The 23543-nt window shown below is 43.7% G+C and overlaps 1 protein-coding gene across 1 annotated transcript in view; it reads left to right on the top strand.

Moving 5' to 3' along the window:
• Window positions 1-23543, top strand: part of IGFBP7 (insulin like growth factor binding protein 7) — a 74537-nt gene that overhangs the window by 46051 nt on the left and 4943 nt on the right. The window contains exon 2 of the mRNA XM_067736129.1: window positions 17643-17752. Coding sequence (XP_067592230.1) covers window positions 17643-17752 — 110 coding nt within the window. The remainder of the gene's footprint in view (window positions 1-17642; window positions 17753-23543) is intronic.

Raw genomic sequence — 23543 nt, 5'->3', positions numbered from 1 at the left:
ATGCTTTGCTGATTGTTTCTTTTAAATCCATCTTTTCTAATATAACATTATTGCTTGTCAACATAGACTTGCCCTTTTGCACTTTTAAATAGTTGCCCCAAACTTCACTCTGGTTTCTCCCACTAAAAGTCTGACCAGTGACCCCCAATTTTTAAATCTTATAAACTGACTAATAAGGCAGCATTTTGCTATAGAGTCATCCTTTATCTTTTGTCTCCTGGGTTTTATCTAAATTTTTTAATGAAATTGCTACTTTTGTATAGATTTTTAACATATGCTCTATGTTAATGTAAGCATAAGAATACAGCATCAGCAACTCTGGCCACTTTATTGCTCTAGTTGAGTAGCTGGGTCAGGAACATAAACAGAGCATCCCTAAACATTGGCCTGTTTGTACGTATGAACAGCTGAGGACCAATTTTTAAAAAGCCACAGTAGGGGCTTCGCTGGTGGCGCAGTGGTTGAGAGTCCGCCTGCCGATGCAGGGGACACGGGTTTGTGCCCCGGTCCGGGAAGATCCCACATGCCGCGGAGCGGCTGGGCCCGTGAGCCATGGCCGCTGAGCCTGCGCGTCCGGAGCCTGTGCTCCGCAACGGGAGAGGCCACAACAGTGAGAGGCCCGCGTACCGCGAAAAAAAAAAAAAAAAAAAGCCACAGTAATCAAAATTTCTGCCCAAATGGTAAAACATGCCCTTGTACAAACTCTGGAATAAAAGTAGTTATAACTAGCTAGCCCCCCCAAATCTTTTTAATAACAACAAAGGAAGCTCTTGGAATGGTTCCTAAAGTCTTGCTACTTAAACCTTTACATGAAAGCACAAAACCTGGTGTATATTTTGGTAACAGCATCAGTACACTCAGCTACTCAGGTCTGTTGATCATTTACTCAGTGCCAGGCACTGGGGTACAGAATAGAACTTGAGAGAAGCTGGCCTGTCCTTACCAGCATTGAGCCCACAGTCTAACGCGGTGCGAAGACACAGTGAAAGCCCTGAGAAATTGCTGTGATGAGGGTAAATAGAGCCATACAAGAACGAGGAAGGAGGCCCTCATTCTATTTACTGAAATATAGTTGATTTACAGTGTTGGTTAATTTCTGCTGTACAGCAAAGTGACTCAGTTATACATATATATACATTCTTTTTTATATTCTTTTCCATTATGGTTTATCTCAGGATATTGATTGAATATAGTTCCCTGTGCTATAGAGTAGGACCTTGTTGTTTATCCATTCTATATGTAATAGTTTGCATCAACTAACCCCAAACTCCCGGTCCATCCCTCCCCTCCCCTAACCTTGGCAACCACAAGTCTGTTCTCTATGTCTGTGAGTCTGTTTCATAGATAGGTTCATTTGTGTCATATTTTAGATTCCACATGTAGGTGGTATCATATAGTATTTGTCTTTCTCTTTCTGACTTTGCTTAGCATGATAATCTCTGGGTCCATTCATGTAGCTGCAAATGGCATTATTTCATTCTCTTTTATGGCTGAGTAATATTCCACTGTGTGTGTGTGTATATGTATATATTTATACACCACATCTTCTTTATTCATATGTTGATGGACATTTAGATTGTTTCCATGTTGTGGCTGTGGTAAATAGTGCTGCAGTGAACATTGGGGTGCATGTATCTTTTCGAATTATAGTTTTCTCCAGATACATGCCCAGCAGTAGGATTGCTGGATCATATGGCAACTCTATTTTTAGTCTTTTGCAGAACCTCCATACTGTTCTCCATAGTGGCTGCACCAATTTACATTCCCACCAGCAGTGTAGGAGGGTTCCCTTTTCTCCACACCCTCTCCAGCATTTGTTATTTATAGACTTTTTTTAATGATGGCCCTTCTGACCAGTGTGAGGTGGTACCTTATTGTAGTTTTGATTTGCATTTCTCTAATAATTAGCAACGTTGAACATCTTTTCATGTGCCTTTTGGCCATTTGTATGTCTTCTTTGGAGAAATGTCTATTTAGGTCTTCTGCACATTTTCAATTGGGTTATTTTTTTAAGTTTTTATTTATTTATTTATTTATTTATGGTTGTGTTGGGTCTTCGTTTCTGTGCGTGGGCTTTCTCTAGTTGCGGCGAGCGGGGGCCACTCTTCATCGCGGTGCACGGGCCTCTCACTGTCGCGGCCTCTCTTGTTGCAGAGCACAAGCTCCAGACGCGCAGGCTCAGTAGTTGTGGCTCATGGGCCTAGTTGCCCTGCATTGGCAGGCAGGTTCTCAACCACTGCGCCACCGGGGGAGCCCGGGTTATTTGTTTTTTTGTTGTTGAGTTGTATGAGCTGTTCATATATTTTGGAAATTAAGCCTTTGTTAGTTGCATCATTTGCAAATATTTTCTCCCAGTTCATAGGTTGTCTTTTTGTTTTGTTTATGGTTTCCTTTGCTGTGCAAAAGCTTGTAAGTTTGATTAGGTCCCATTTGTTTACTTTTGCTTTTATTTCTATTGCCTTGGGATACTGACCTAAGAAAACATTGGTACGATTTAGATCAGAGAATGTTTTGCCTATGTTCTCTTTTAGGAGTTTTATGGTATCATGTCTTATGTTTAAGTCTTTAAGCCATTTTGAGTTTATTATTGTGTATGGTGTGAGGGTTTCTTATAACTTCATTGATTTACATGTGGCTGTCCAGCTTACCCAACACCAGTTGCTGAAGAGACTGTCCTCCCCATTGTATATTCTTGAGAAGGCCTCCATTCTAAATAGGGGGAAGGGGGATGAGGAAAGACGTCAAGGGAGGTGTGTCAAACAAAAAGATAACTGAGATCTAAAGGATATCTAGGGGTTAACTAGGCAAAGATGGGAAGGAATGGGAAATGGGGAGAATGTTCCAGGAAAAGGAATGGCATGCCCAAAGGCTAGGGGCCAGGGAGAGCAGGACACATTTGAGGAACACTGAAGTTCATTATGGTTGGAGCTCAGAGTTCAGGAGGGACGAGGCAAGAAAGGAGGCTGGGAACATACTCAGGGCCAGATCTTATTTATTCTGGATTTTATAGTTTAAATAAATGTAGTCATTTCGAACCCTTCTCCCCTTACTGGCCGTTAAATTTTTTCTCAAGATGAAGATGTAAATCTGAAACATATCTAAGCCCAAAGAGGAGACATTTTCACTAATAGAAGGATTGCTTGGCTCTGCCCAGGAATGTTTACTAACTGTTAACATTGACTTTTAAAGTTTTCTATTAAAAAAAAAAAAAAGGGCTTCCGTGGTGGCACAGTGGTTAAGAATCCGCCTGCCAATGCAGGGGACACGGGTTTGAGCCCTGGTCTGGGAAGATTCCATGCGCCGTGGAACAAATAAGCCCATGCACCACAACTACTGAGCCTGCACTCTAGAGCCCGCGAGCCACAACTACTGAGCCCACACAGCACAACTACTGAAGCCCGCATGCCTAGAGCCCGTGCTCTGCAACAAGAGAAGCCACCACAATGAGAAGCCCACACACCACAATGAAGAGTAGCCCCTGCTCGCCGCAACTAGAGAAAGCCTGCGTGCAGCAACAAAGACCCAACACAGCCAACAATAAATAAATTTATAAAATTAAAAAAATAAAGTTTTCATAGGATTCCTGCCTATATAAGGTACTTTCTAAGAAGATGGCATCTTCTTAATGATTTGCAAAGCAAAACATGAAGCCTATTTTCAAATACTGATTTTCCCATTAAACATTCATTGAAACCATTCAAATCTAATGAAAAGGCCTGGCGTTCTCAGACTGTTTTATTCTAAGATGTGGTAGGACTCTACGTGGTCGCGGTAGAGTTAACATCTGCTGAGCATTCAGCATGAGCAGGATAATTCTGACCTGTTTGGGGTTACAAGTCCAAACTGCTTACCCAGAGCCGCTCAGAAAATACCCCTGAAACATTTCAGGCCGGAGTCATGTGAGCCGTGACCTCTGAGTCAGGTCATGGTGAGCCGTGACCTCTGTTTAGGATTCTCACGATTGTGTAATCTTTTCTCCAAAAGACATTAATGTTTTCATTATCTTGTTTTTCTTTTCTTCATGGTAACTTATAGACATACCTAATCTCCTTGCCTTGACACTGAAAACCGCTGCAATCTAGTCTGGCCTCCAGTTCTCAAGACTTCTTTTCCTTCTCTCCAAACCCCTCACGCTCCAACAAAACAAAGCAAGAAAGGGACACTTCAGCAATACTGGGTTGTGTAGAGAGGCACCACAGGAGCCTAGGGAAAGCTCTGGGTTTGGACTCAGAAAACGTAGATTCATGTCCTGGACACACCACTCCCAGGCTTGGGGACTTTGCACAAGACGCTCAACGTTAGTGAACCTCAATATCTTTATCTGTAAAATGACTCGCTTAGCTGATTGTTGGGAAAGTGAAAATGAAGTAATAGTTATAAAAACTCTACGTGGGCTGTAAACCCCAACGCCAATATACAGCGACATCTCACCTCTTCGAGCAGGCTGACCCCCTCGCTTGGAATTTCCTTACCAACCCCACCCACTGCCTTTAACTTTGAAAGCCCTTTTCCTGTTCCATGAATTCAGTTCTGACCTACTCAGTCAGAATGCTTTTTATATTTATATCATAGGACCAGTCATACTCCTTCCATATTATAATTGATTCTATACTTGTATTCTAGTCTACACTTTGTGGATTCTAAATCCATGTCAGATAGGAGTCCAACCCCATCATCTTTCCATTCCTCCTGTCACCCAGCACAGCACTTAGTCTGTGGAGGACCTGAATGAATTAATCCACTCCTTGTTTTTACCTGCTTAGTGCCATACAATGCTGAAATTCGATTTAGTTTCATTGTGAGTCTTTCTCAACTTTTATACCTTTTTCCATAGGGATTTTCCCTTAAGGAGTAACTTCATCTAGGCAACAGTAGAAGTTAGTGCTCTCATTACAGGAAATGAATATTAATGATGAATTGATGACATTTTTCTTTTGATAACCCCTAACTAATAGGAATTAAACCACTGGCCAGTCCAGTTTCTTTTTTTTTTCTTTTAATTATTTATTTATTTATTCGTTTGTTTGGCTGTGCCGGGTCTTAGTTGCGGCATGTCGGATCTTTAGTTGTGGCATGTGGGCTCTTAGTTGTGGCATGTGGGCTCTTAGTTGCGGCATGTGGGCTCTTAGTTGCGGCGTGGGATCTAGTTCCTTGACCAGGGATGGAACCCGGGGCCCCTGCATTGGGAGTGAGTGCAGAGTCTTAACCACCGGACCACCAGGGAAGTAAGTCCCTGGCCAACCCAGTTTTACATCTGTCGATCAATATGTTCCAAAAATATCTGTTCTTTAATCATCTGAGCATGTTATGACATTGGGAAAGCTATCTAGTGCTGACACTGGAGTATGTGTGGATCTGTTATTCCTCATTATTGCTGTGTAGGTTAAAATGCTGCTTGCTTGTTTTCCAAAGCGTTATTCAGAACCGTCTGTGAGTGAGGTTAAGCTCTCTCAGCTGCAGAGATCATGACTGTGTTTTCACGGAGGCCAAGCTCCCGTGGATGTGTGGGCGGAAGCAGGTTTCGTGATTACCAGCGTCATGCTTGTCCCGGGGATCTTGTCTCAGTTTACCTGTTTGAGTCTACTTTCTTCTCTTCAAGTGTCAGTTTAACTGATTTACAGGCTCAGAGACCATAATCCTTTCCCATGGACTAGATAAGTCTGGGCTGCTTTCCACCCCTTGTTCATAGGCAGAGCAGGCATCATCCCCTTGAAGCCCCCAGCTTGCTAAAGGGGTCACACGTTTGCTAGAGAGATCCCCTGAGAATGTACCCAAAAGGCAAGGACTAAGGAGGCATAAAGCGCAGGTTCTATGTCAATTTCGGGAAAATCATGCACATTTTCTTCCCCAAGTTTGTAAAGAACGAGTTTCCTGCTTTTATGCATGGCTGCTCTAAAGAGGTGCCCAGTCTGAAATCCCAGCTACTGCTCTGAAAGGAAATTACTTTCCTTTACTTAAACAGAAGAATAGAATCTCCAAGGCTGGAGCTGGTGGCTGCCCTGGAAGAAACACCTGCAGAGGGAAAGGATGTTTCGATGACGGGCCCCATAGCACACTTCACATGCAGTTGCTCCAAGTCCTTGTAAAGATGCGGTATCTTAACCTTTCAAACCCAGTTTACTATTGAAACCATGAGAGCCCCTTTTTTTCCTGCATTGTAAAAGGAATTAACAACTCAAGGAAAACAAAACTCAAAAAAAAAACAGGGGCGGGGACTTCCCTGGTGGCGCAGCGGTTGAGAGTCCGCCTGCCGATGCAGGGGACATGGGTTCGTGCCCCAGTTCGGGAGGATCCCACATGCCGCAGAGCGGCTGGGCCCGTGAGCCATGGCCGCTGAGCCTGCGCGTCCGGAGCCTGTGCTCCGCAACGGGAGAGGCCACAACAGTGAGAGGCCCACGTACCACAAAAAAAAAAAAAAAAAAAAACTCAAAAAAAAGAAGAAAAGAAAAAGAACCACTAATTATAGAAAAATAATCACTGTCTGAAAATAATCAAGATGCCAAAGTAAAGTTGTCTGGTCCTATAAATACCAGTAAGAGCAGCAAAGAGCATTTTTATGCCCCCAGAGACCCTCCTTCTGGGGTAACTACTCGCCCATGAGGTAGCATAGCTTTCCTTCACCTGGTTCCCACTTTTCTTTTTTTTTTGTTTTTAATTGATTTATTATTTACTTATTTATTTTTGGCTGCGATGGGTCTTCGTTGCTGCGCGCGGGCCTTCTCTGGTTGCGGCGAGCAGGGGCTACTCTTCGTTGCGGTGTGCAGGCTTCTCATTGCGGTGGTTTCTCTTGTTGTGGAGCACGGGCTCTAAGCGTGCAGGCTTCAGTAGTTGTGGCGCACGGGCTCTAGAGCGCAGGCTCAGTAGTTGTGGCGCAGGGGCTTAGTTGCTCTGCGGCATATGGGATCTTCCCGGACCAGGGATTAAACCCGTGTCCCCTGCATTGGCAGGCGGATTCTTAACGACTGCGTCACCAGGGAAGTCTGGTTCCCACTTTCATAGCTCACGCCCAGCAGGGTGGGCTCCAGGTCAACCTCCACCCAACAAGAGCAAGCAAGACTTGCCTCACTAATGAAAAATACAAAACCCTTATTCAAAGTCCCCCAGTCCCTCTTAGAGAGGTCTTCCTCCCCCGTGATCAGAGACCTGCCCATTTCCCTGATTTTCAGAGCAGTGTTACTTGGCACTTCTGAGCGTCTTTGAACAATCCAGCTCTTCCAAGCTCAGGTGGTCCACTGCACCCACATCTAGCACGTTCTGTAATGTGAATTTCCTCTCAGCACTCAGAAAGAATGTCTTGTTATACTGGGAACACACAGTATGTCCACAAAGCAAGTACACAGTAGCAAATGTAGTAAGTACTCAGGACGCACATGAAAAGAATTAGCCCGCGGGTGAGAGGAATGTTCTGTTCCAGTTTGAGCCTGGAGGGCAGTGCTAGAGAAGTGCAGAACATGGGAGAAGGAACCTAAATCCTACTAGGAAGTGGGGAGGAAATCTGAGAACACTCAGCAAAGCAGAGATAAACAAAGGATGAGACTTGGGGTAAATAGCTGAGAGCTTTCAAGTCTGTGGAGGTCACAGAGGAGTACAGAAAATAACCAGAGGGCACAAGTGAAGGAGGGGAAAACACTGAGAGAGAACAGGGGGAGCCGTTATGCATGGCTGATTAATGTCTGGGGTTTTGGGCCAAGGAGGCAACTGTAACCATGAGAGCTGTAGAGACTGGGGCCTGACGGGCAAAGACATCACCGGGTAAAAATGCCAGCCAGGCACAGGCACGGCATGCCCCGCACTGTGTTCATGGTTGTGGGGGACGGAGGGGGCCGTGCCTCACACAGATCCCTTGTGTTTAATGCGGCTCCAGGCCCTCGCAAAGCCGAGCTGAACATGTCTTAGCAGGGAGGCGATCTGACTCTAAATGAGCAAAGGCAAAGGGTCCGGATCTAGTGGGCTCTTAAATGAGACCCACAGACTCCAGACGGACGCAGAGCCCCATCTCTGGCACTGTCATGAAGGGTAGGAATTCTGAGGGCAGGAGAGGGGCAGGGGCGGGGCTGGGGATGTGAACCAAGTGCTTTATTTTAGGAAAATGGAAAACAGCATAGAAGGAGAACTACTGAGTCTCTGAGAGCAGGCAACTCAAAGCTTGTGACAAACGGGGGGAGGTCAGACATGGCCCACCGTACCCCCCATGGAGCTAGAGCGATAATAGTAACAATAAGAAGGTTATCAGGTATCTATACCCTTCACTCCAGCTCCTGGAACTTTCCTCTCTTCTCCTTAAATGCTTGCACCTCCCAGTGTCCTCGGCCTCTCCCTGAAAAGACTTGGGAGCAATGTTTCTCCAAATCTGTCCTCCTCTTCTCCTCTCTTACTTTCCACGTTGGTGTTGTCTTTGTCATCTGAGCATCTCCTGCTCTGAAGCCGTGTTTTAAGTGAGTGGTTCTACCTGGGGAGTTGAAAAAAAATAATTCCAGTGCCAGACCCCACACCCAGACCAATGCCCAGACCAACGCGAAACTCTGGGAGTGCAGCCCAGGCCTGCGTACTAGTTAACCGCTCCCAGAGGAGCCCAGTGTGCAGCCAGGATTGGCAGCCACTGCAAGACAGCATCCTTCTTAGAGGCTGGTTCCCGGGTGGTTGGAGCTTGCCCTGTTGGCTGTGTGTCTGGTGCCTGTTATTCCTGCAGATGCCCCTCTGCAAGATCTCTTCCAACCTGCATAACCTTCCAGAGACTGAACAAATCTCCTCTTTTTGATAATTCCTAATCTAAAAGAGTGACCCGGTACTGCACTGCCCATCCCCACAGTCTGCTTCCAGAGTGGTCAGCCTGGCCTGAGGGATTTACTGGGCCTCCTACAATGTAAATCTCTTCCTTGGATGAAGTGGAATTGAGGACTTATCTAGTTCTCAGGGAGCTGAAGAACTTTAGTCTTCTACTTAAGACCCCAGGTGGGAAGCTCCCTGGAGCCCGGGCTGTCTAGTGGACAGGGAACTGCAGAAGTGGCCCCACGGTAGCATCCTCCCAGGTCCTCCTGGGAGCTCAGGCCTCAGCCTTCTTCAGCTTTCCAAAATATTCTAGGTACTAGGCTTAGCAAGTCCAACGCTCCTGAAGTTGAAGGCCACTTGGCAGTCCCTCATATCCTTCCCCCTAGGGGCAGGGTTCAAGAGCATCTCTTTCTTTGGACTACATCCCTTGTTAGTCAGCTCGGGGCCTATGGACAGAGACTAAGCTTTGAGGGTGGGTGAGCCTCCAGGTTCGGGAGGAGTTCCCCTTACAGCTCACAGCTCGGCTCAGGAAACAGTTCTGATGCCTGACGATGCCAGGCACTTGTGGGTGTGTAGGGAAGGCAAGGACTCAAAGACGAAGTGTCCTGGGGGAACTTGCACTCTGGGTTTCTAGGAAGCTCAGAATCAGGTGGCCATAAGTGCCCTCCTGTGGAAACTTCCCCACCCAGTTCTGTGCTTGCAGAATAGGAAAAAGTGACCCTAAATTTTCACGTGTTGGAATTAAGGTGAGTCACAGTCCAGATAGGACAGGCCCATGAAATGTGGGGGAAAAAAGCATTTCCAAGGCTCCATTAGCATGAACAAGATACACCCACATAACTAGGGAGTTTCCCTTCATAAAGGTACCCTGTGTGAAGTCAGTTCTTCCATGTGCTCAAACCACATAAAAATGTAGCCCGCTAACTTAACATGTGTGGATGTCAGTCATGCTGGTGTTGTGATGGTAGTTTAGCTATTCCAGCTCCGTGGGAGCTTTGCCGGATACATGAGCTCATCCCTTGGCAATGTTGCTGACACAGCCCCAGGTTAGCTCAGCCACCACACGGCCACCAGAGTGATCTCTCCACCTTACACATCTGAACTTGGCTTTAAATCCCTCATGGATTTATTTTACCTAGTGCAGCGTGGCTGCAAGGATGACCCCAGGCCACATGTACCAGAATCACCTGTGGGTGGGAACCTCAGCCTGGAGTCAGACCCTTGGTTATTATTCTATCATTTTGTGCTGGGTCCATACTTGTTAGGGGAAAAGAATAAGAAGACATCATGAAATAAGAGATTGGTTTGCAAGCAACAAATTACAAGAAACAGCAACTTTCTTTTTATGTTCCATGGTCCGTTCAAACTTACAATACTTCTGAGACATTGCAAGAGTCACAATCCTAGAAAGACATCTGAATACTATGATATCTACTACAGAAAAAAAAAAAGATTAATACACTCTAGGAAGATGTTCAGCATCAAAGATTGGAGCCAAAATGGGGTGTCTCATTAACCCAGAGATAACTAGCTGTCAGCCCAGAAATGTAATTCACAGGATCTGTGTATGCCGTTACCAGGGTTGCATCATACTGGACAGTCTACTTTCAGATGAACTGCCCCTGCACATAAGTGGCTGGTTGCTAAGCAGTGTCTTAGCTGTCTACTCCCCTGCTTTACCTGGGATGGGGTGGGGTGAGAATGCGCTGGGTGTCAGCAGCGAGCTGCTGGAATTCCCTCCAGAGAAGCTGTCCCTGGGAAAGCGAGCCAAAGCTGTCTTCCTTCCATACCCAGGAACCCACCCAGCCTGCCAGGGCTAAAGTGTAAACTTGACCGTGTTTACCTTGGTACCACTGGTCCCCCAGTCTGTTTCCTTTCTCTCTGTGGGGTTCGGCACCTCCTCATTGCCCAAATCCGCAAATCTAAGCCCAAACTCATCCTTTCCCCCTTCTCCAATCCAAGGCCTTCCTCAGACAGACACCCTGGCTTTTCTGTCCATGGTGTCGCAGCCTCCTCTTACCCAGCCCACAACTTTGACTCATTCCCTCATCCCCACATCCAGTCAGTTCCCAGGTAGTGTTGGTTCTTCCTGAATAATCTCTCAAATCTGCCTCTTTCCTTTCTGTTCCCATTGCTACCACCTTGATTTAGGCTTCTAATCCCCACCCTGTCCCAGTCCTGCTGCAAAGGCCTCCAAAGTCATCTCCTGAAATGCCACTTGAATCACATCTCTCCAACATTCAGAGACGCAGTGGACCACAAAGTGTCCCCCCCCTCCTCCTTCCACTGTGCTCCACACCCAAATCTCAGCTATGCTCTCCCCGAGCGGACTGGGGTGCTTGCTGTTCCACCAGCCAGCTGTTGTTTTCCTGCCTCCACACCTCTGCTCAGGCAGGTCTCTGAAGTTGAAAACCTTCCTTGAGAGAAAGTGTACTTCTGAACTTCAGGGCCTGCTCAGATACCAGCTCCTTTCGCCAGCCACCCCAGCTCCAAACGATGTGTCATCTCCATTCTCTGAAGAAGCAATTTGTATTAGCTCCAGTCATAAGGATTTACTTTGAAATAAAAGCAGTAACTAATACTTACTGAGTGTTTACCCCATGCCAGGTACTGTGCTAATTGCTGTATCTTGTTTGATCTTTCTGAAAATCTAATGACTTAGGTATTATCCCATTTCACAGATGAATAAACTGAGAAACGTTAAATAACTTGTTCAGTGTCACATAACTCAGAAGTGGTAGAGCAGTCTATTACCTTCCTAGCATTTTAATCTGTCTACATCTGTTCAACCTCCCCATCCCACCTCAATATATTGTATCCGAAAAAGAGGAAGCATTTCTTACATACATTTCCCCCCAGCAGTGTTTGGGAGAACCCCATCATTATAAACTTTTGGGCCTTCACTCACACTAAAATGTAAATGACCAACAGGAGCAACCATAACGAGATGACTTTGCCTTAAACAAAAGCTCTGAAGTTAAATCTGGCCTATGGTGCTTAAGATTTAGTCCTTTCTTCTCCTGCCCTTACTGTCCTCAACTGATACCCATGAGACTGTGTGCCAGATTCTCATACCTAGGGTCAGCTGCTGTATCACTGCACCTCTAGAAGTTCCCGAAATGACTTGCCTTGGCAGATGGCTCTGCCCTTTAATTAGCCATACAGTTCCTGCTTCCCCTGATTTAATATCAGGAAGTTTCCACATCTTTCATCCCCTTCCCCATCTTGGCCATAGTGCCTTCCTACTATTCTTTTCCCATTTTGTACTTTTGTTTGGTGCTTTTCCCTTCAACGTGTTATCGGAATCCAATCTGGGGATTTTTGCCAAGTTGTCTGAACTCTTTATCTCCATATGTGGTGTCTCACTTCGTTCTTAAACCCTCCTTTTTTGGTATGAATGCACATACTCTGTGAGCTATTTTAGGACCCAGCATCATTAAGAGACAAGATGAGTGTGGTTTGCAAATTACCATAACTTGGAGAAGTCTTTATACTCGACTCTCTTAGCCATGTTAATAAGTACTTAGTGAGAGCTATAATGTGAATAATATAAACCAGCATATTGCAGAAACCCTGTTTTTGATGTATGGTTGATGGATGATCGTTTCCCCACAGCAGATCTACCCTTCTCATTGGAACTTTCTTAGCTAATATATATTTAAATTATTTTACATCCCAGATTGTATACAAATTGGTTGTTGAGTGGGCAGTAGCCAAGAAACCTTGTTTGTGGCAAGAGGAAGTCAAGTGGAAGATTAAAGAAAGTCGCAGTGAATAATCTTCCAGTTGATAAATAAGAAGTGACTATAGCACCACTTTGGTTAGGTACCTTGGCAAATGTGTACACTGGTATATTTTCAAGATCGTGGCTATCTTCTTAGTTCCGTATGACTAGTCATGTTATGTTCTGAATTTACTGCTGCCCTTTTTCCACTACATAGAATCTGGTCTGTCCCTCCTCCCAGTGAACACGAAGTACATCTGATTCCAGAGTTTCTGGCTCAGTTATGACTCTATCAGGACACTGGCATCTTCAATTAGCCCTGCTAAGGAAAGCGCTAGAGAATGACGCACTAAGCTGTGTGGCACTAACTCTGAACTCAACAAGATTTCAGAGAAGAAATAAGTGCAAACTGGAGCTGTAAAAAAAAAAAAAAAAAGTCAAAAAGGAGATGAAACTTCAGCCTTAGAGCTCCAAATAAAAGGATAGGGCATAGATAATAGATGAGAGGAAGGAGGACATCCCAAGTAGGCAAGTGCATAAGCAAAGGTTCTAGAAGTGGTAATAAGCATGTAATGAGAGAGTGAGCATGAATGCTAGGAGCAGAGAATTTGGTAGAAATAAGAAAGAAGAGTGAATTTGTAGGGTAAACATGGGAGAGATCATGGGGAAAATGAAGGCAGCAATGAAAAAAAATGCGGTTGAATAGGATATCAACAAAGTTGAACAAAAATTGACTGTTAAGGAGAATTCGACTTTTGACCATTTCCCAGGTTCAATCGAGTATTATATTTAGCTCCAAAACATGACCTCTCCTAACATCTTCTGTGCAGCTTTTCCAGATGAAAATATTGGCTAACTAGGTAACCACTGATACCTTTCTAATAAAGCTCTGTTTTTTTCATCACTGGGAGAATGAACTTTGTTATGAGTCATGTACAGTGCATTTAGGTAGATGAGGTGGTGCATTGGACTGATTTGTAGGGAATGAGAGCTCCCAGAACCAGGCAGTGGAGCCTCAAAACTTCATGGTTGTCAAAGATGCCATATGACTGTGCTCTAGGACACATTCATGATGGGTACATTCACTTCCAGCCCCAAAAGAAAATTCTTAGACCTGCCCTGGTTTCTTCTGTATAAATGGGTAAGTGACTTGTCCAAGGTCTCTTGGCTATAAGCAGTAGACAAGGATCCAGAGCCAAGTGTTCTCTTCCCAAAAGTGCTTTGGGTATTTTTGTTTGTTTGTTTGTTTTAATGGTAACATGGTGAGGGCATCTCAGGTCATGTCTGGGGAGTGTTTTGTGCTCTGTAAGAGACTAGGAAATTGTTCCCATATTTCTTCTATATTATTCCCATGCTTTTTATAGGTAACAAATTTTAACTCTGTTCTCTCCTACAATTTTATGTAAGATCAGGTTGAATCAATTTCTTGTCAAGTTCAAAATTAATTCTATTTCAGGGTCTTTTTCTCATGACATTTGTGTGTTTTGTGATGGAGTAGCCTGGTTTGGGGGCATTCATGTGAAATAGAAAAATAGGGTGAGTTGGAGGTGGGGAAAGTCTTGGGATGGACTCTCCCCACATCAGCCACCAGGCATCGCTGTGACAGCTTGGTTGCTGCTGGAGTTGTCCACAGTGGGGAAGGAGAGGAGAGAGGCAGTGGGCAGTTAATCTGTACAGGATGTCTGCTAGACAGATGTTTGTGCAGCCTGAAGTCCTTACTGGAACAAAGGCAAGGATAAATAAATAATTGAACCTATTCTGGTGTTTGTCCCTATACATTTAAATATTCTGTGACTTGTTTTAAGTGGAATCCAAACACTGTGCGTGATTTAGATGGCAATGTTGTTACCCTTGGCTTGGCCTCAAGGGCTGGTTTTGAGCTTTCTGCCCAAAAATGAGCTCAGAATGAACTAAAAAGTTATTTTATCCTTAAAAACAGAAATAATTCTGGGTCTGCTTTGGCCTTCTTGGAAAAAAGGCAATGTGGAAAGATTTAGAAATTATTTTGGTAAAGAGTCATTTTTTCAACTGCTCTCCTGAGGTAGAACAGAACCTTCAGGAATTGAATTGCATGGTACACATGCAATTTGAGGTGATTTTGGCAGTGAAATTGCATGTCAGTGGAGTATGTGGGATGGTGGTTCTTCAGAGTGGGGACGGGGTGCAGTGCTGTTGGATCTGCCATCATATCAGCCCCACATGTTTTCACCATCCTTCACTTCCATACAGAACGTGTCCACTTGGTGTCTCTGTGGGTCAACATTTGTTCAGGGACATCTGAAGTAGCAAGGGGTTTTGTAAATGTTGTGCAGCAAACTGGTCCTGATGGCCCTTCCCTTTGCCTCTCCACCCCATCAACTCAACAGGGGTCCGTGAGTAATACAGATTTTTGTGGTATGCAACTCTTGTTGAATTCTAGGCATTGCCTGGTAGCAGAATTGACAAAATTATTTATGTTCTTGGGATGGTCCAAATATTGACTCAGCCCATCCACCCAAGGTTTTATATGTATTTCAAGAGTTGGGAGAGAGAAAGAGGAACTCACAGCATGATTCGTCCTAATTTGAATGCCCTGGTGATGGCTCTCAGAGTATTCCTGGGTAGGTTCAGATGTTTTTAAAGAATTTTTGCTCCTCCTGAAATGTTCTGCTTCATGGAATAAGGAGAGAATTGCAGGGAGATAAAACAGATCTGTTCTCCATTCAGTGCTTCAGTTTTATTACATTTAATTCTAAATCATACCATGTTTGTTGGTACAAGGATAGACACATAGACCAATGGAACAGAATAGCGAATCCAGAAGAAGACTCACACATATATGACCAATGGATCTACCACAAAGGCACCACTTTCAGTAGGAAAAGGATGGTCTTTTCAACAAATGATGCCAAAACAATTGGTTATCCTTTGGGGAGAGAGTGATGAACTTTGACCTCTACTTCATAGCATACACAAAAATTAATTCAAGATGGACCACAAACCTAAATGTGAAAGGTAAAACCATAAAGCTTGTAGAAGAAAACAGGAGATCTTTAGGGCCATGGGCTACGCAAAATAAATTTAACAGGACACAAAAAGCACTAATCATAAAAGAAAATTTTGATATATCAGACTATATTAAAACTATGAATATCTTAGTTTTGGACTTCCCTGGTGGCCTAGTGGTTAGGATTCCAGGCTTTCACTGTGGTGGCCCAGGTTCAATCCCTGGTCAGGGAAGATCCTGAAAGCCACGCAGTGTGGCCAAAAATAAATAAGTAAAATAAAGAATATCTTCGTTTGGGATTTCCTTGGTGGTCCAGTGGTTAAGCATCCATCTTCCAATGCAAGGGACGCCAGTTCGATCCCTGGCTGGGGAATTAAGATCCCACATGCCATGGGGCAACTAAGCCCGCACGCTCTGGAGCCAGTGCACCACAACTAGAGAGAAGCCCGTGTGTCGCAACTAAGACCTGGCACAGCTAAATAAATAAATATAAATAAATAAATAAAACTTAAAAAAAAAGAATATCTTAGTTTTAAAATTAGGCTGTCAGAGGAATCCATAGCGTGTCTTCAAGACGTGTGACAGAAAATTAGGCTGGAGTTCTTCCACGTGCTCTCCAGAATCTGCCCCTGGCAACGATGGATAACTCTGCTTCCTGCTCTGCCTATAGAGAGATGGCTGTGAGTTGAAATAAATGGTTTGTCACAAGGCTGAGGCACTCAGATCTCACAGGAATCTTGCATTCCTCATGTGGTTTTGCTACGTGAGAGGCAGCTTTGTTCCCGAGCCCCTCCAGTCTCTGAACACTGGTGTATTCTTCTCAGAACACTCCCTTGAGAACCCCCGAGCCTTGAGGTCATCCCACCAAGTCCGTGTTTGGGAAGGAGGACAGTCTCTTGGGGCCCTCAGAGGTGAGCCAGATCCGGTTCTGTGGTGTCCAAGCTCTTGGGGTCCCAGGGCCCTGGAGGAAGGCTGGGATGCAGTGAGGCCCAGCCCTGCCCTTTGTGGGGCCTTGTGTTGGTGAGGACAGATGAGGAAGCATCAGAGACCGAGCCAGCAACACACATAAACACAGCACCACTGTGCTAACCACGTCCATGTTTGCCACAGAAAAGCCAAGACCCCTGGCCAAGATAGATGCTTCCTTTCAGACCTAGGGTTTAGAGGGAAGGAAACACGAAATATATTTAGAGCTTTCAAAACTTTGTTTGGCACATTCTTACAAAGGGAAAAAATAAAACTACCCTGAGGGATTTTTAAAAAATCAGCTTCTAATACTTTAGATGAGTGGGAAAAATCTTACATGCTGTTATCATTTCCTTTCTGTTTCAAGAAGTTAATCGTGGGCTGGAAATAGCCTGTTGCAAAAGGGGAGGCTTCATGCCCTTTGAATGCTGCTTATGCCAGAAAACTTTCCAGGCCCCAAGGGGAGGTTGTCCCTTTCCCAGGACTGTGATGCAAGATGACCCTAAAGTTAGATATTTTATTCAGCTGGAAGACCCAAGGCAGTGGAGAGCTGACATTCAGAGGGAATAATTAACTCATTCTTTGAAGAAATGGCGTCGAGCTTTGGGTTCAGGCCAGGTTCGGTTCTGGAAGTAATGTGCTGTCACCCCAGGCTCCTGGCTCTCCTTCCCTCTAATGTGGACTCTCTGAAGGCCCCTGGTGCCTGAAACCGGGCACTGCGAATTAGCAGGGGATGTGCTGAGTGTCCAGCACATTAACCAAGGAGTGGTGGTTTGTTGCCCCTTCCCCCCAAACAGAAATACTGGTATATAAAAAAGAGAAACATTAACTATTTTGGTAGTAAAGTTTCACTATATTAATTGGAAAGTCGCAGATAAGCAAAACAGCTGGTAAATTAAAACTCATTTAAGCATGATTCGTGGGAGAAGAAAATTTTGTAAGCAATATGTTTTTCTTCCTAATTGTCTTTTGACTGTCAAGATGTATGCATCACCAGAGAATAGCTTAAACTCCCGCTGGTGGCTGGGGTCAGCTAGTCTGGTCTTTGAACTTGGCTTCAGGGAATCAACAGAGGGGATAGCCTCCTAAATATAATGAGGTATTTACTTCCTAGTAATACTAAACAGATTACTAGCATGCTGAGGGATGTTAAAGACTGCTTAAAACGATGGTTTGACTTTGTGCCCTCTCTTATAGGTCCCTCCATCGTGACGCCCCCCAAGGACATCTGGAATGTCACTGGTGCCCAGGTGTACTTGAGCTGTGAGGTCATCGGAATCCCAACCCCTGTCCTCATCTGGAACAAGGTCAGTGGCCCAGACTTCAGAAGATACCCTAGATTGACCGGCTCCTCTTATGCTGCACAGGGTAGTAATAGCCTAAAGTCCTCAGCCAGTCCAGTGCCTGCGGCTCCTTAAACTCAAGGCCTTCTGACAGTCTTCCAGACACCTGTCCTGGATGTATCAAACAATTTTACTGACCTCCAGAATAGTCCCTGCCCTGCTTTTGTTAGCAGTCCCTGAGCAGGGAGCCTTAGGAGCTGGAAGAACTATGATGCTAAACACCCATCCCACCCTCTGTGTGTGTGTGTGTGTGTGTGTGTGTGTGCATATGTGAGTGTGAGCGTGTGTGTGTGTTGCAGTGTAACATTGTTACAAGTTAAGATTGTGAGCTCCTTGGGCGGATTGGCTGGGTTGTCTCTGAGCCAGGATTTCTCAGCGTCAGCACTGTTGACATTTTGATCCAGATGGTTCTTTGTTGTGGCAGCTGCCCTGTGCACAGTAAGTAGTTTTGCAGCGTCCCTGGCTTCTACCCACCTGATGCCAGTAGCAGGTGCGCGTGTGCGCACATACACACACCACTGTGACGGTTAAAAATGCCAGCAGACATTATCAGATGTTCCCTGGGGGAAAAGCCACCCTAGATTGAAAAACAATGCTCTCTCAGTTTTTCCTCCACATGAACATGGCATAGCATTCTTGTAAAGATTACATAAAGTAACCCAGCTACATCACTTGGCCCGTTGTCAGATACATAATTAGCACTCAGGAGATGTTAGCTCTTGTTCCTGAACATGTTTCCCTTTGAGGAGCGGTTATCTTGTATAGCTATCTTTATATTTGAAAGACAACATATTCTTAGTGTGTCTGTAGAAGGGAAGAGAAAACACTCGTTTGCCAGCTCAAGTAATACTTCACAGTCATACTGTACATTATTTTACATTATTGCCCTTATACCTTTTGACTTAAGTCTCCCAACAGTCTGTGGGGTAAATATCATTGAACTCATGCTAACAAAAGGGAAATGTAGTTTCCGTTAAAAGGCATGACAAGAAGCCCCTTTTCAGCTGCTTTTCTTCTCCAGCAAGCTCTAAGGTGGATGATGGGCTCTCCTGATTATCTTGTTTCCTTGGTGTCTGACCAGGGGAGCAACTTCTAGAACTCCAGGAGGGATTTTGGCTCCCATTGTCAGAACTTTTTGTGTTGCAAGTTGTAGAAACTCACTTCACACTAGTTTAGACAAAAGAGGAAAAAAAAAGGGGTGGGGGACGTTTCTAGCCTCAAGGGCAGCTGGATCCAGGTACACAGTTGGGTCAGAACCCTAACTCTTGACTCTTTGCTCTCAATGTACCCTTACATCATTTTTTCCTTCTACTTCAGAAAGATTCCTCCATGCTATAGGCCATAGTGTCACTGGCAGCTCCAAGGTCACATTATAATGTTTCAAGACCCCAGAGGAAAGAAAGCGCCTCCTCTCTCTGCTGCTTTGTAGAATTCCCACTGAAGGGCTCTGACCCAGGCTGGGTCACCTGCTAACCTCCGGGTCCCCCATGTGGCCGTCTGGCAGGAGCGGTGTCAGGGGGACTCTGGAACCTCTCTGGGGCTGGGGGGTGGGCAGAGATGACACCAGCTGTGCTATTACTGCCCTTTACAGCCAGAACGTCTGTTAAAGGGAGGGATGAAATTTTACCTCCGTAAACTATATTTTTTAAAAGGGGAGGCAGGAGCAGTGAAAAGCAAAAATGCAGCCGGTGGATGTGTTCCTCCTGGCCTTCAGCAAAAGCTGCTTATGCTCCTCATTGCTTATTTGGAGGTTGCTGGTTTGATCCAGGGGGTGGAGAGGTGAGGAACAACTTTTCCAAAGGATATCCATAAAAAGCTCTGTGCAGTTCTCTAGGGATACACAATGAGAAGCCAGGGTGACCCAAGCGTCCCAGGGCATGTGACCTTCATGACCGATCTTGACAGAGAGTAATTTCTTCAGTCCTTGCTCTGCCTATCGCTCCAGCTAACGTACGCACATACCAGGGAATAAATTAACCTCAGGAATCTTTTCCTTTAAACTTTAGGATCCTATGGGGGCAGATTCCATGGACTTCCCTGAGGGCTTGTCAACTGGGGGAGTTCGGGGGGGGTGGGGTGGCGGTGGGAATGGATGGAGTGGGAGTGGAGAGAGAAACAGAAAAAAAAAATGTCTACAGACTTGCCAAAACAAACAAAAACCCAACTGCCAGGCTCTGCTGATTTTCTTCCACCTTCATAATGTACTTTGCCACATGCATGACCTAAAGCAGTGTTTTTCAAACTGCAGACCATGACCCATCAGTGAGTCTTGAATTTAATGTAGGGATCACAACAAGAATTTTCTTAAAAAATAAAATATAAAATGTCTTAGGTAAAGGTACATTTAGTAAAGGTATTTCATAAAACTTTTCCTTTGTATATTCCAGATCGCAATGCAAAATATATTTCTTACTATGGAACATGTCAAAGCACTTGGAGAGTCACTGACCTAAAGAATTAAAACAGGCCATTTGTTTTCTGCCCCACTCTCCTTGTAACCAAACTGTTAAGAATGCAGATTTATATTTAAGATCACCTGTCAAAGCCAATTTAAGCGCAGAACTGCTTTTTGGATATAAATGAATCTTAGAATCCTGACTTAAACCAAGGTTCAAAGAAGGTAGCATGTCTTTCTTGCTCAAGGGTTCTTAGCAACAGCAGAACTGACAGGATAAGCCTTCTCTCCAAGACACTTCAGGCTACAGCGACAGTTCTATGGCAGCCTAGTGAGTGGTCTGTGCTATCCTGACCAGGACTTATCATGTGACCTTAACAAGTCCCATAGTTTTTTTCAGAAAACCCCTAGCCTATAAAGATTCCAAGGGAAATATTTTGAAATGGGGAAATGAACTGAAATAGCTGAATTTACCTTAACCCTGGTAAGTCAGAGGGATGCTTACAAGGAACGTGAAACACCAGAATTCCTTCCAAACATTTAGATGTTTCTGAGATTGAGGCTTTCTATTCTTTTCCTACCTGAACATTTCTTCAGATTAGGACTTTCATGACCTCTAAGAATATTCTTTTTTGAGTAAAATATATATATATATATATATATATATGTATGTATATATGTATATGTGTGTGATTGATTGTGGTAAAAAGGAGAAACTATCCAAAGATGTATAAAGAAAGAGGTCATAACATCCTCCCACCTCCTTCCACTCCTTGAAATAACCAATGTGAACTTCCCAGGTTTTTATCTTTCTATACCCTTATTCATGCCCAAATGTATACAAACACATATTCCCAGTGTGCGGGGTGAGGTGGGGATGTAGTGTGCAAGTACTCTGAAATTGCGTTTCTCAAGAAATATTTCATGGGCATCCCTCCAGGTCTGCTTCTCAAGAACTACATAATATTCCAAGTGTGGATATACCATAATAAACACAGTTTCTGTTTCCAACTTTTCATCACCTTAGATAATGCTGCCTTAAATATCTGAGTATACATATCCTACAGGCAACCACCTTTTTTGCCCCTATAGGATAGATTCCCCCAAAAGATACATGACTAAGTCAAAAGATTTAATTTTAGTCTTAATAGACATTGTCAGATTACTTTTTTTTAAAATTCTTTACCACTTCATTTAATAATTATGAAAATGTTAAAAAATCTGACAAGTTGGAGGCAGTGTACCTCTTAGAGCACTCCTTAGTACCCTCAATACAGTAAACATTTATTTCTTATCTACAGTGTGTTATGCACTCTGCTAATCTCATTTGTTGCTGTTTTCAAGGAATTCTGTCTGGTTTCTTTTCTTTTTTAATTGAACTATAGTTGATTTATAATGTATTAATTTCTGCTATGCAGCAAAGTGATTCAGTTATATGTCTGAGTATAGCCCACATCTGCTAATCCCAACCTCCCACTCCATCCCTCCACCAACCCCCTCCCCCTTGGCAACCACAAGTCTGTCTTCTATGTCCGTGAGTCTGTTCCTGTTTTGTAGATAGGTTCATTTGTGTCATATTTTAGATTCCACATATAAGTGATATTATACGGTATGTGTCTTCTCTTTCTGACTTACTTCATTTAGTATGATAATCTCTAGATCCGTGTTGCTGCAAATGGCATTGTTTTGTTCTTTTTATGGCTGAGTAGTATTCCATTGTATATATGAACCAGATCTACTGTTTCCATTCATCTGTTGATGGACATTTAGGTTGTTTCCATGTCTTGGCTATTGTGAACAGTGCTGCTATGAACACAGGGGTGCACGTATCTTTGAATTACAGTTTTCTCTGGCTATATGCCCAGTAGTGGGACTGCTGGATCATATGGTAATTCTATTTTTAAAGGAACCTCCATACTGTTTTCCATAGTGGCTGTATCAATTTACATTCCCACCAACAGTGTAGGAGGGTTCCCTTTTCTCCACACCCTCTCCAGCATGTTATTTGTAGACTTTTTAATGATGGCCATTCTGACTGGTGTGAGGTGGCACCTCATTGTAGTTTTGATTTGCATTTCTCTAATAATTAGCAACGTTGAGCATTTTTTCATGTGCTTATTGGACATTCGTATTTCTTCTTCAGAGAAATATTTATTTAGGACTTCTGACCATTTTTCGATTGAGTCATTTTTTTTGTTGCTGGGTTGTATGAGCTGTTTGTATATTTTGGAAATTAAGCCCTTGTGGGTCACATTGTTTGCAAATATTTTCTTCCATTCTGTAGGGTGTCTTTTCAGGTTTTGTATAGTTTCCCTTGCTGTGCAAAAGCCTGTAAGTTTGACTAGGTCCCATTTGTTTATTTTTATTTCTATTGCCTTGGGAGACTGACCTAAGAAAACATTGGTACGATTTATGTCAGAGAATGTTTTGCCTACAATCTCTTCTAGGAGTTTTATGGTTTGTTTTATGCTTAAGTCTTTAAGCCATTTTGAGTTTATTTTCGTGTATGGTGAGAGGGTGTGTTCTAACTTCATTGATTTACATGCGGCTGTCCAATTTTCCCAACACCACTTGCTGAAGAGACTGTCTTTTTCCCATTGTATATTCTTGCCTTTGTTGAAAATTGACCGTAGGTGTTTGGGTCTATTTCTGGGCTCTCTATTCTGTTCCACTGATCCATATGTCTCTTTTCATGCCAGTACCACGCTGTTTTGATTACTATAGCTTTGCAGTATTGTCTGAAGTCTGGGAGGGTTATGCCTCCTGTTTTGTTCTTTTTCTTCAGGATTGCTTTGGCAATTCTGGGTCTTTTATGGTTCCATATAGACCTGAGGATTATTTTTTCTAGTTCTGTGAAAAATGTCATGGGTAATTTGATAGGGATCCCATTAAATCTGCAGATTGCTTTGGGTCATATGGCCATTTTAACAGTATTAATTCTTCCAATCCAAGAGCATGGGATATCTTTCCATTTCTTTGAATCATCTTCAGTTTCCTTTATTAATGGTTTATAGTTCTCAGCATATGTCTTCCACCTTCCTGGTCAGGTTTATATCTAAATATTTTATTTTTGGGCGTGCAATTTTGAAAGGTATTTTTTTTTTACATTCCCTTTCTTATACTTGTTAGTGTAAAGAAATGCAACTGACTTCTGTATGGTATTCTTGTACCCTGCTGTCTTGCTGAATTTGTTTATCAGTTCTAGTAGTTTTTGTGTGGACAGTTAGGGTTTTCTATACACAGAATCATGTCATCTGAGTATAATGGCAGTTTTACCTCTTCCCTTTCAATTTGGATACCTTTTATTTCTTTTTCCTGTCTGATTGCTGTGGTGTCAGATCATTTTCTAAATGGATTGTA

The sequence above is a fragment of the Pseudorca crassidens genome, chromosome 4 (assembly GCF_039906515.1).
Source record: "Pseudorca crassidens isolate mPseCra1 chromosome 4, mPseCra1.hap1, whole genome shotgun sequence".
In the NCBI taxonomy this organism is placed as follows: domain Eukaryota; kingdom Metazoa; phylum Chordata; class Mammalia; order Artiodactyla; family Delphinidae; genus Pseudorca; species Pseudorca crassidens.
This window is presented reverse-complemented; position numbering and strand designations above follow the sequence as displayed.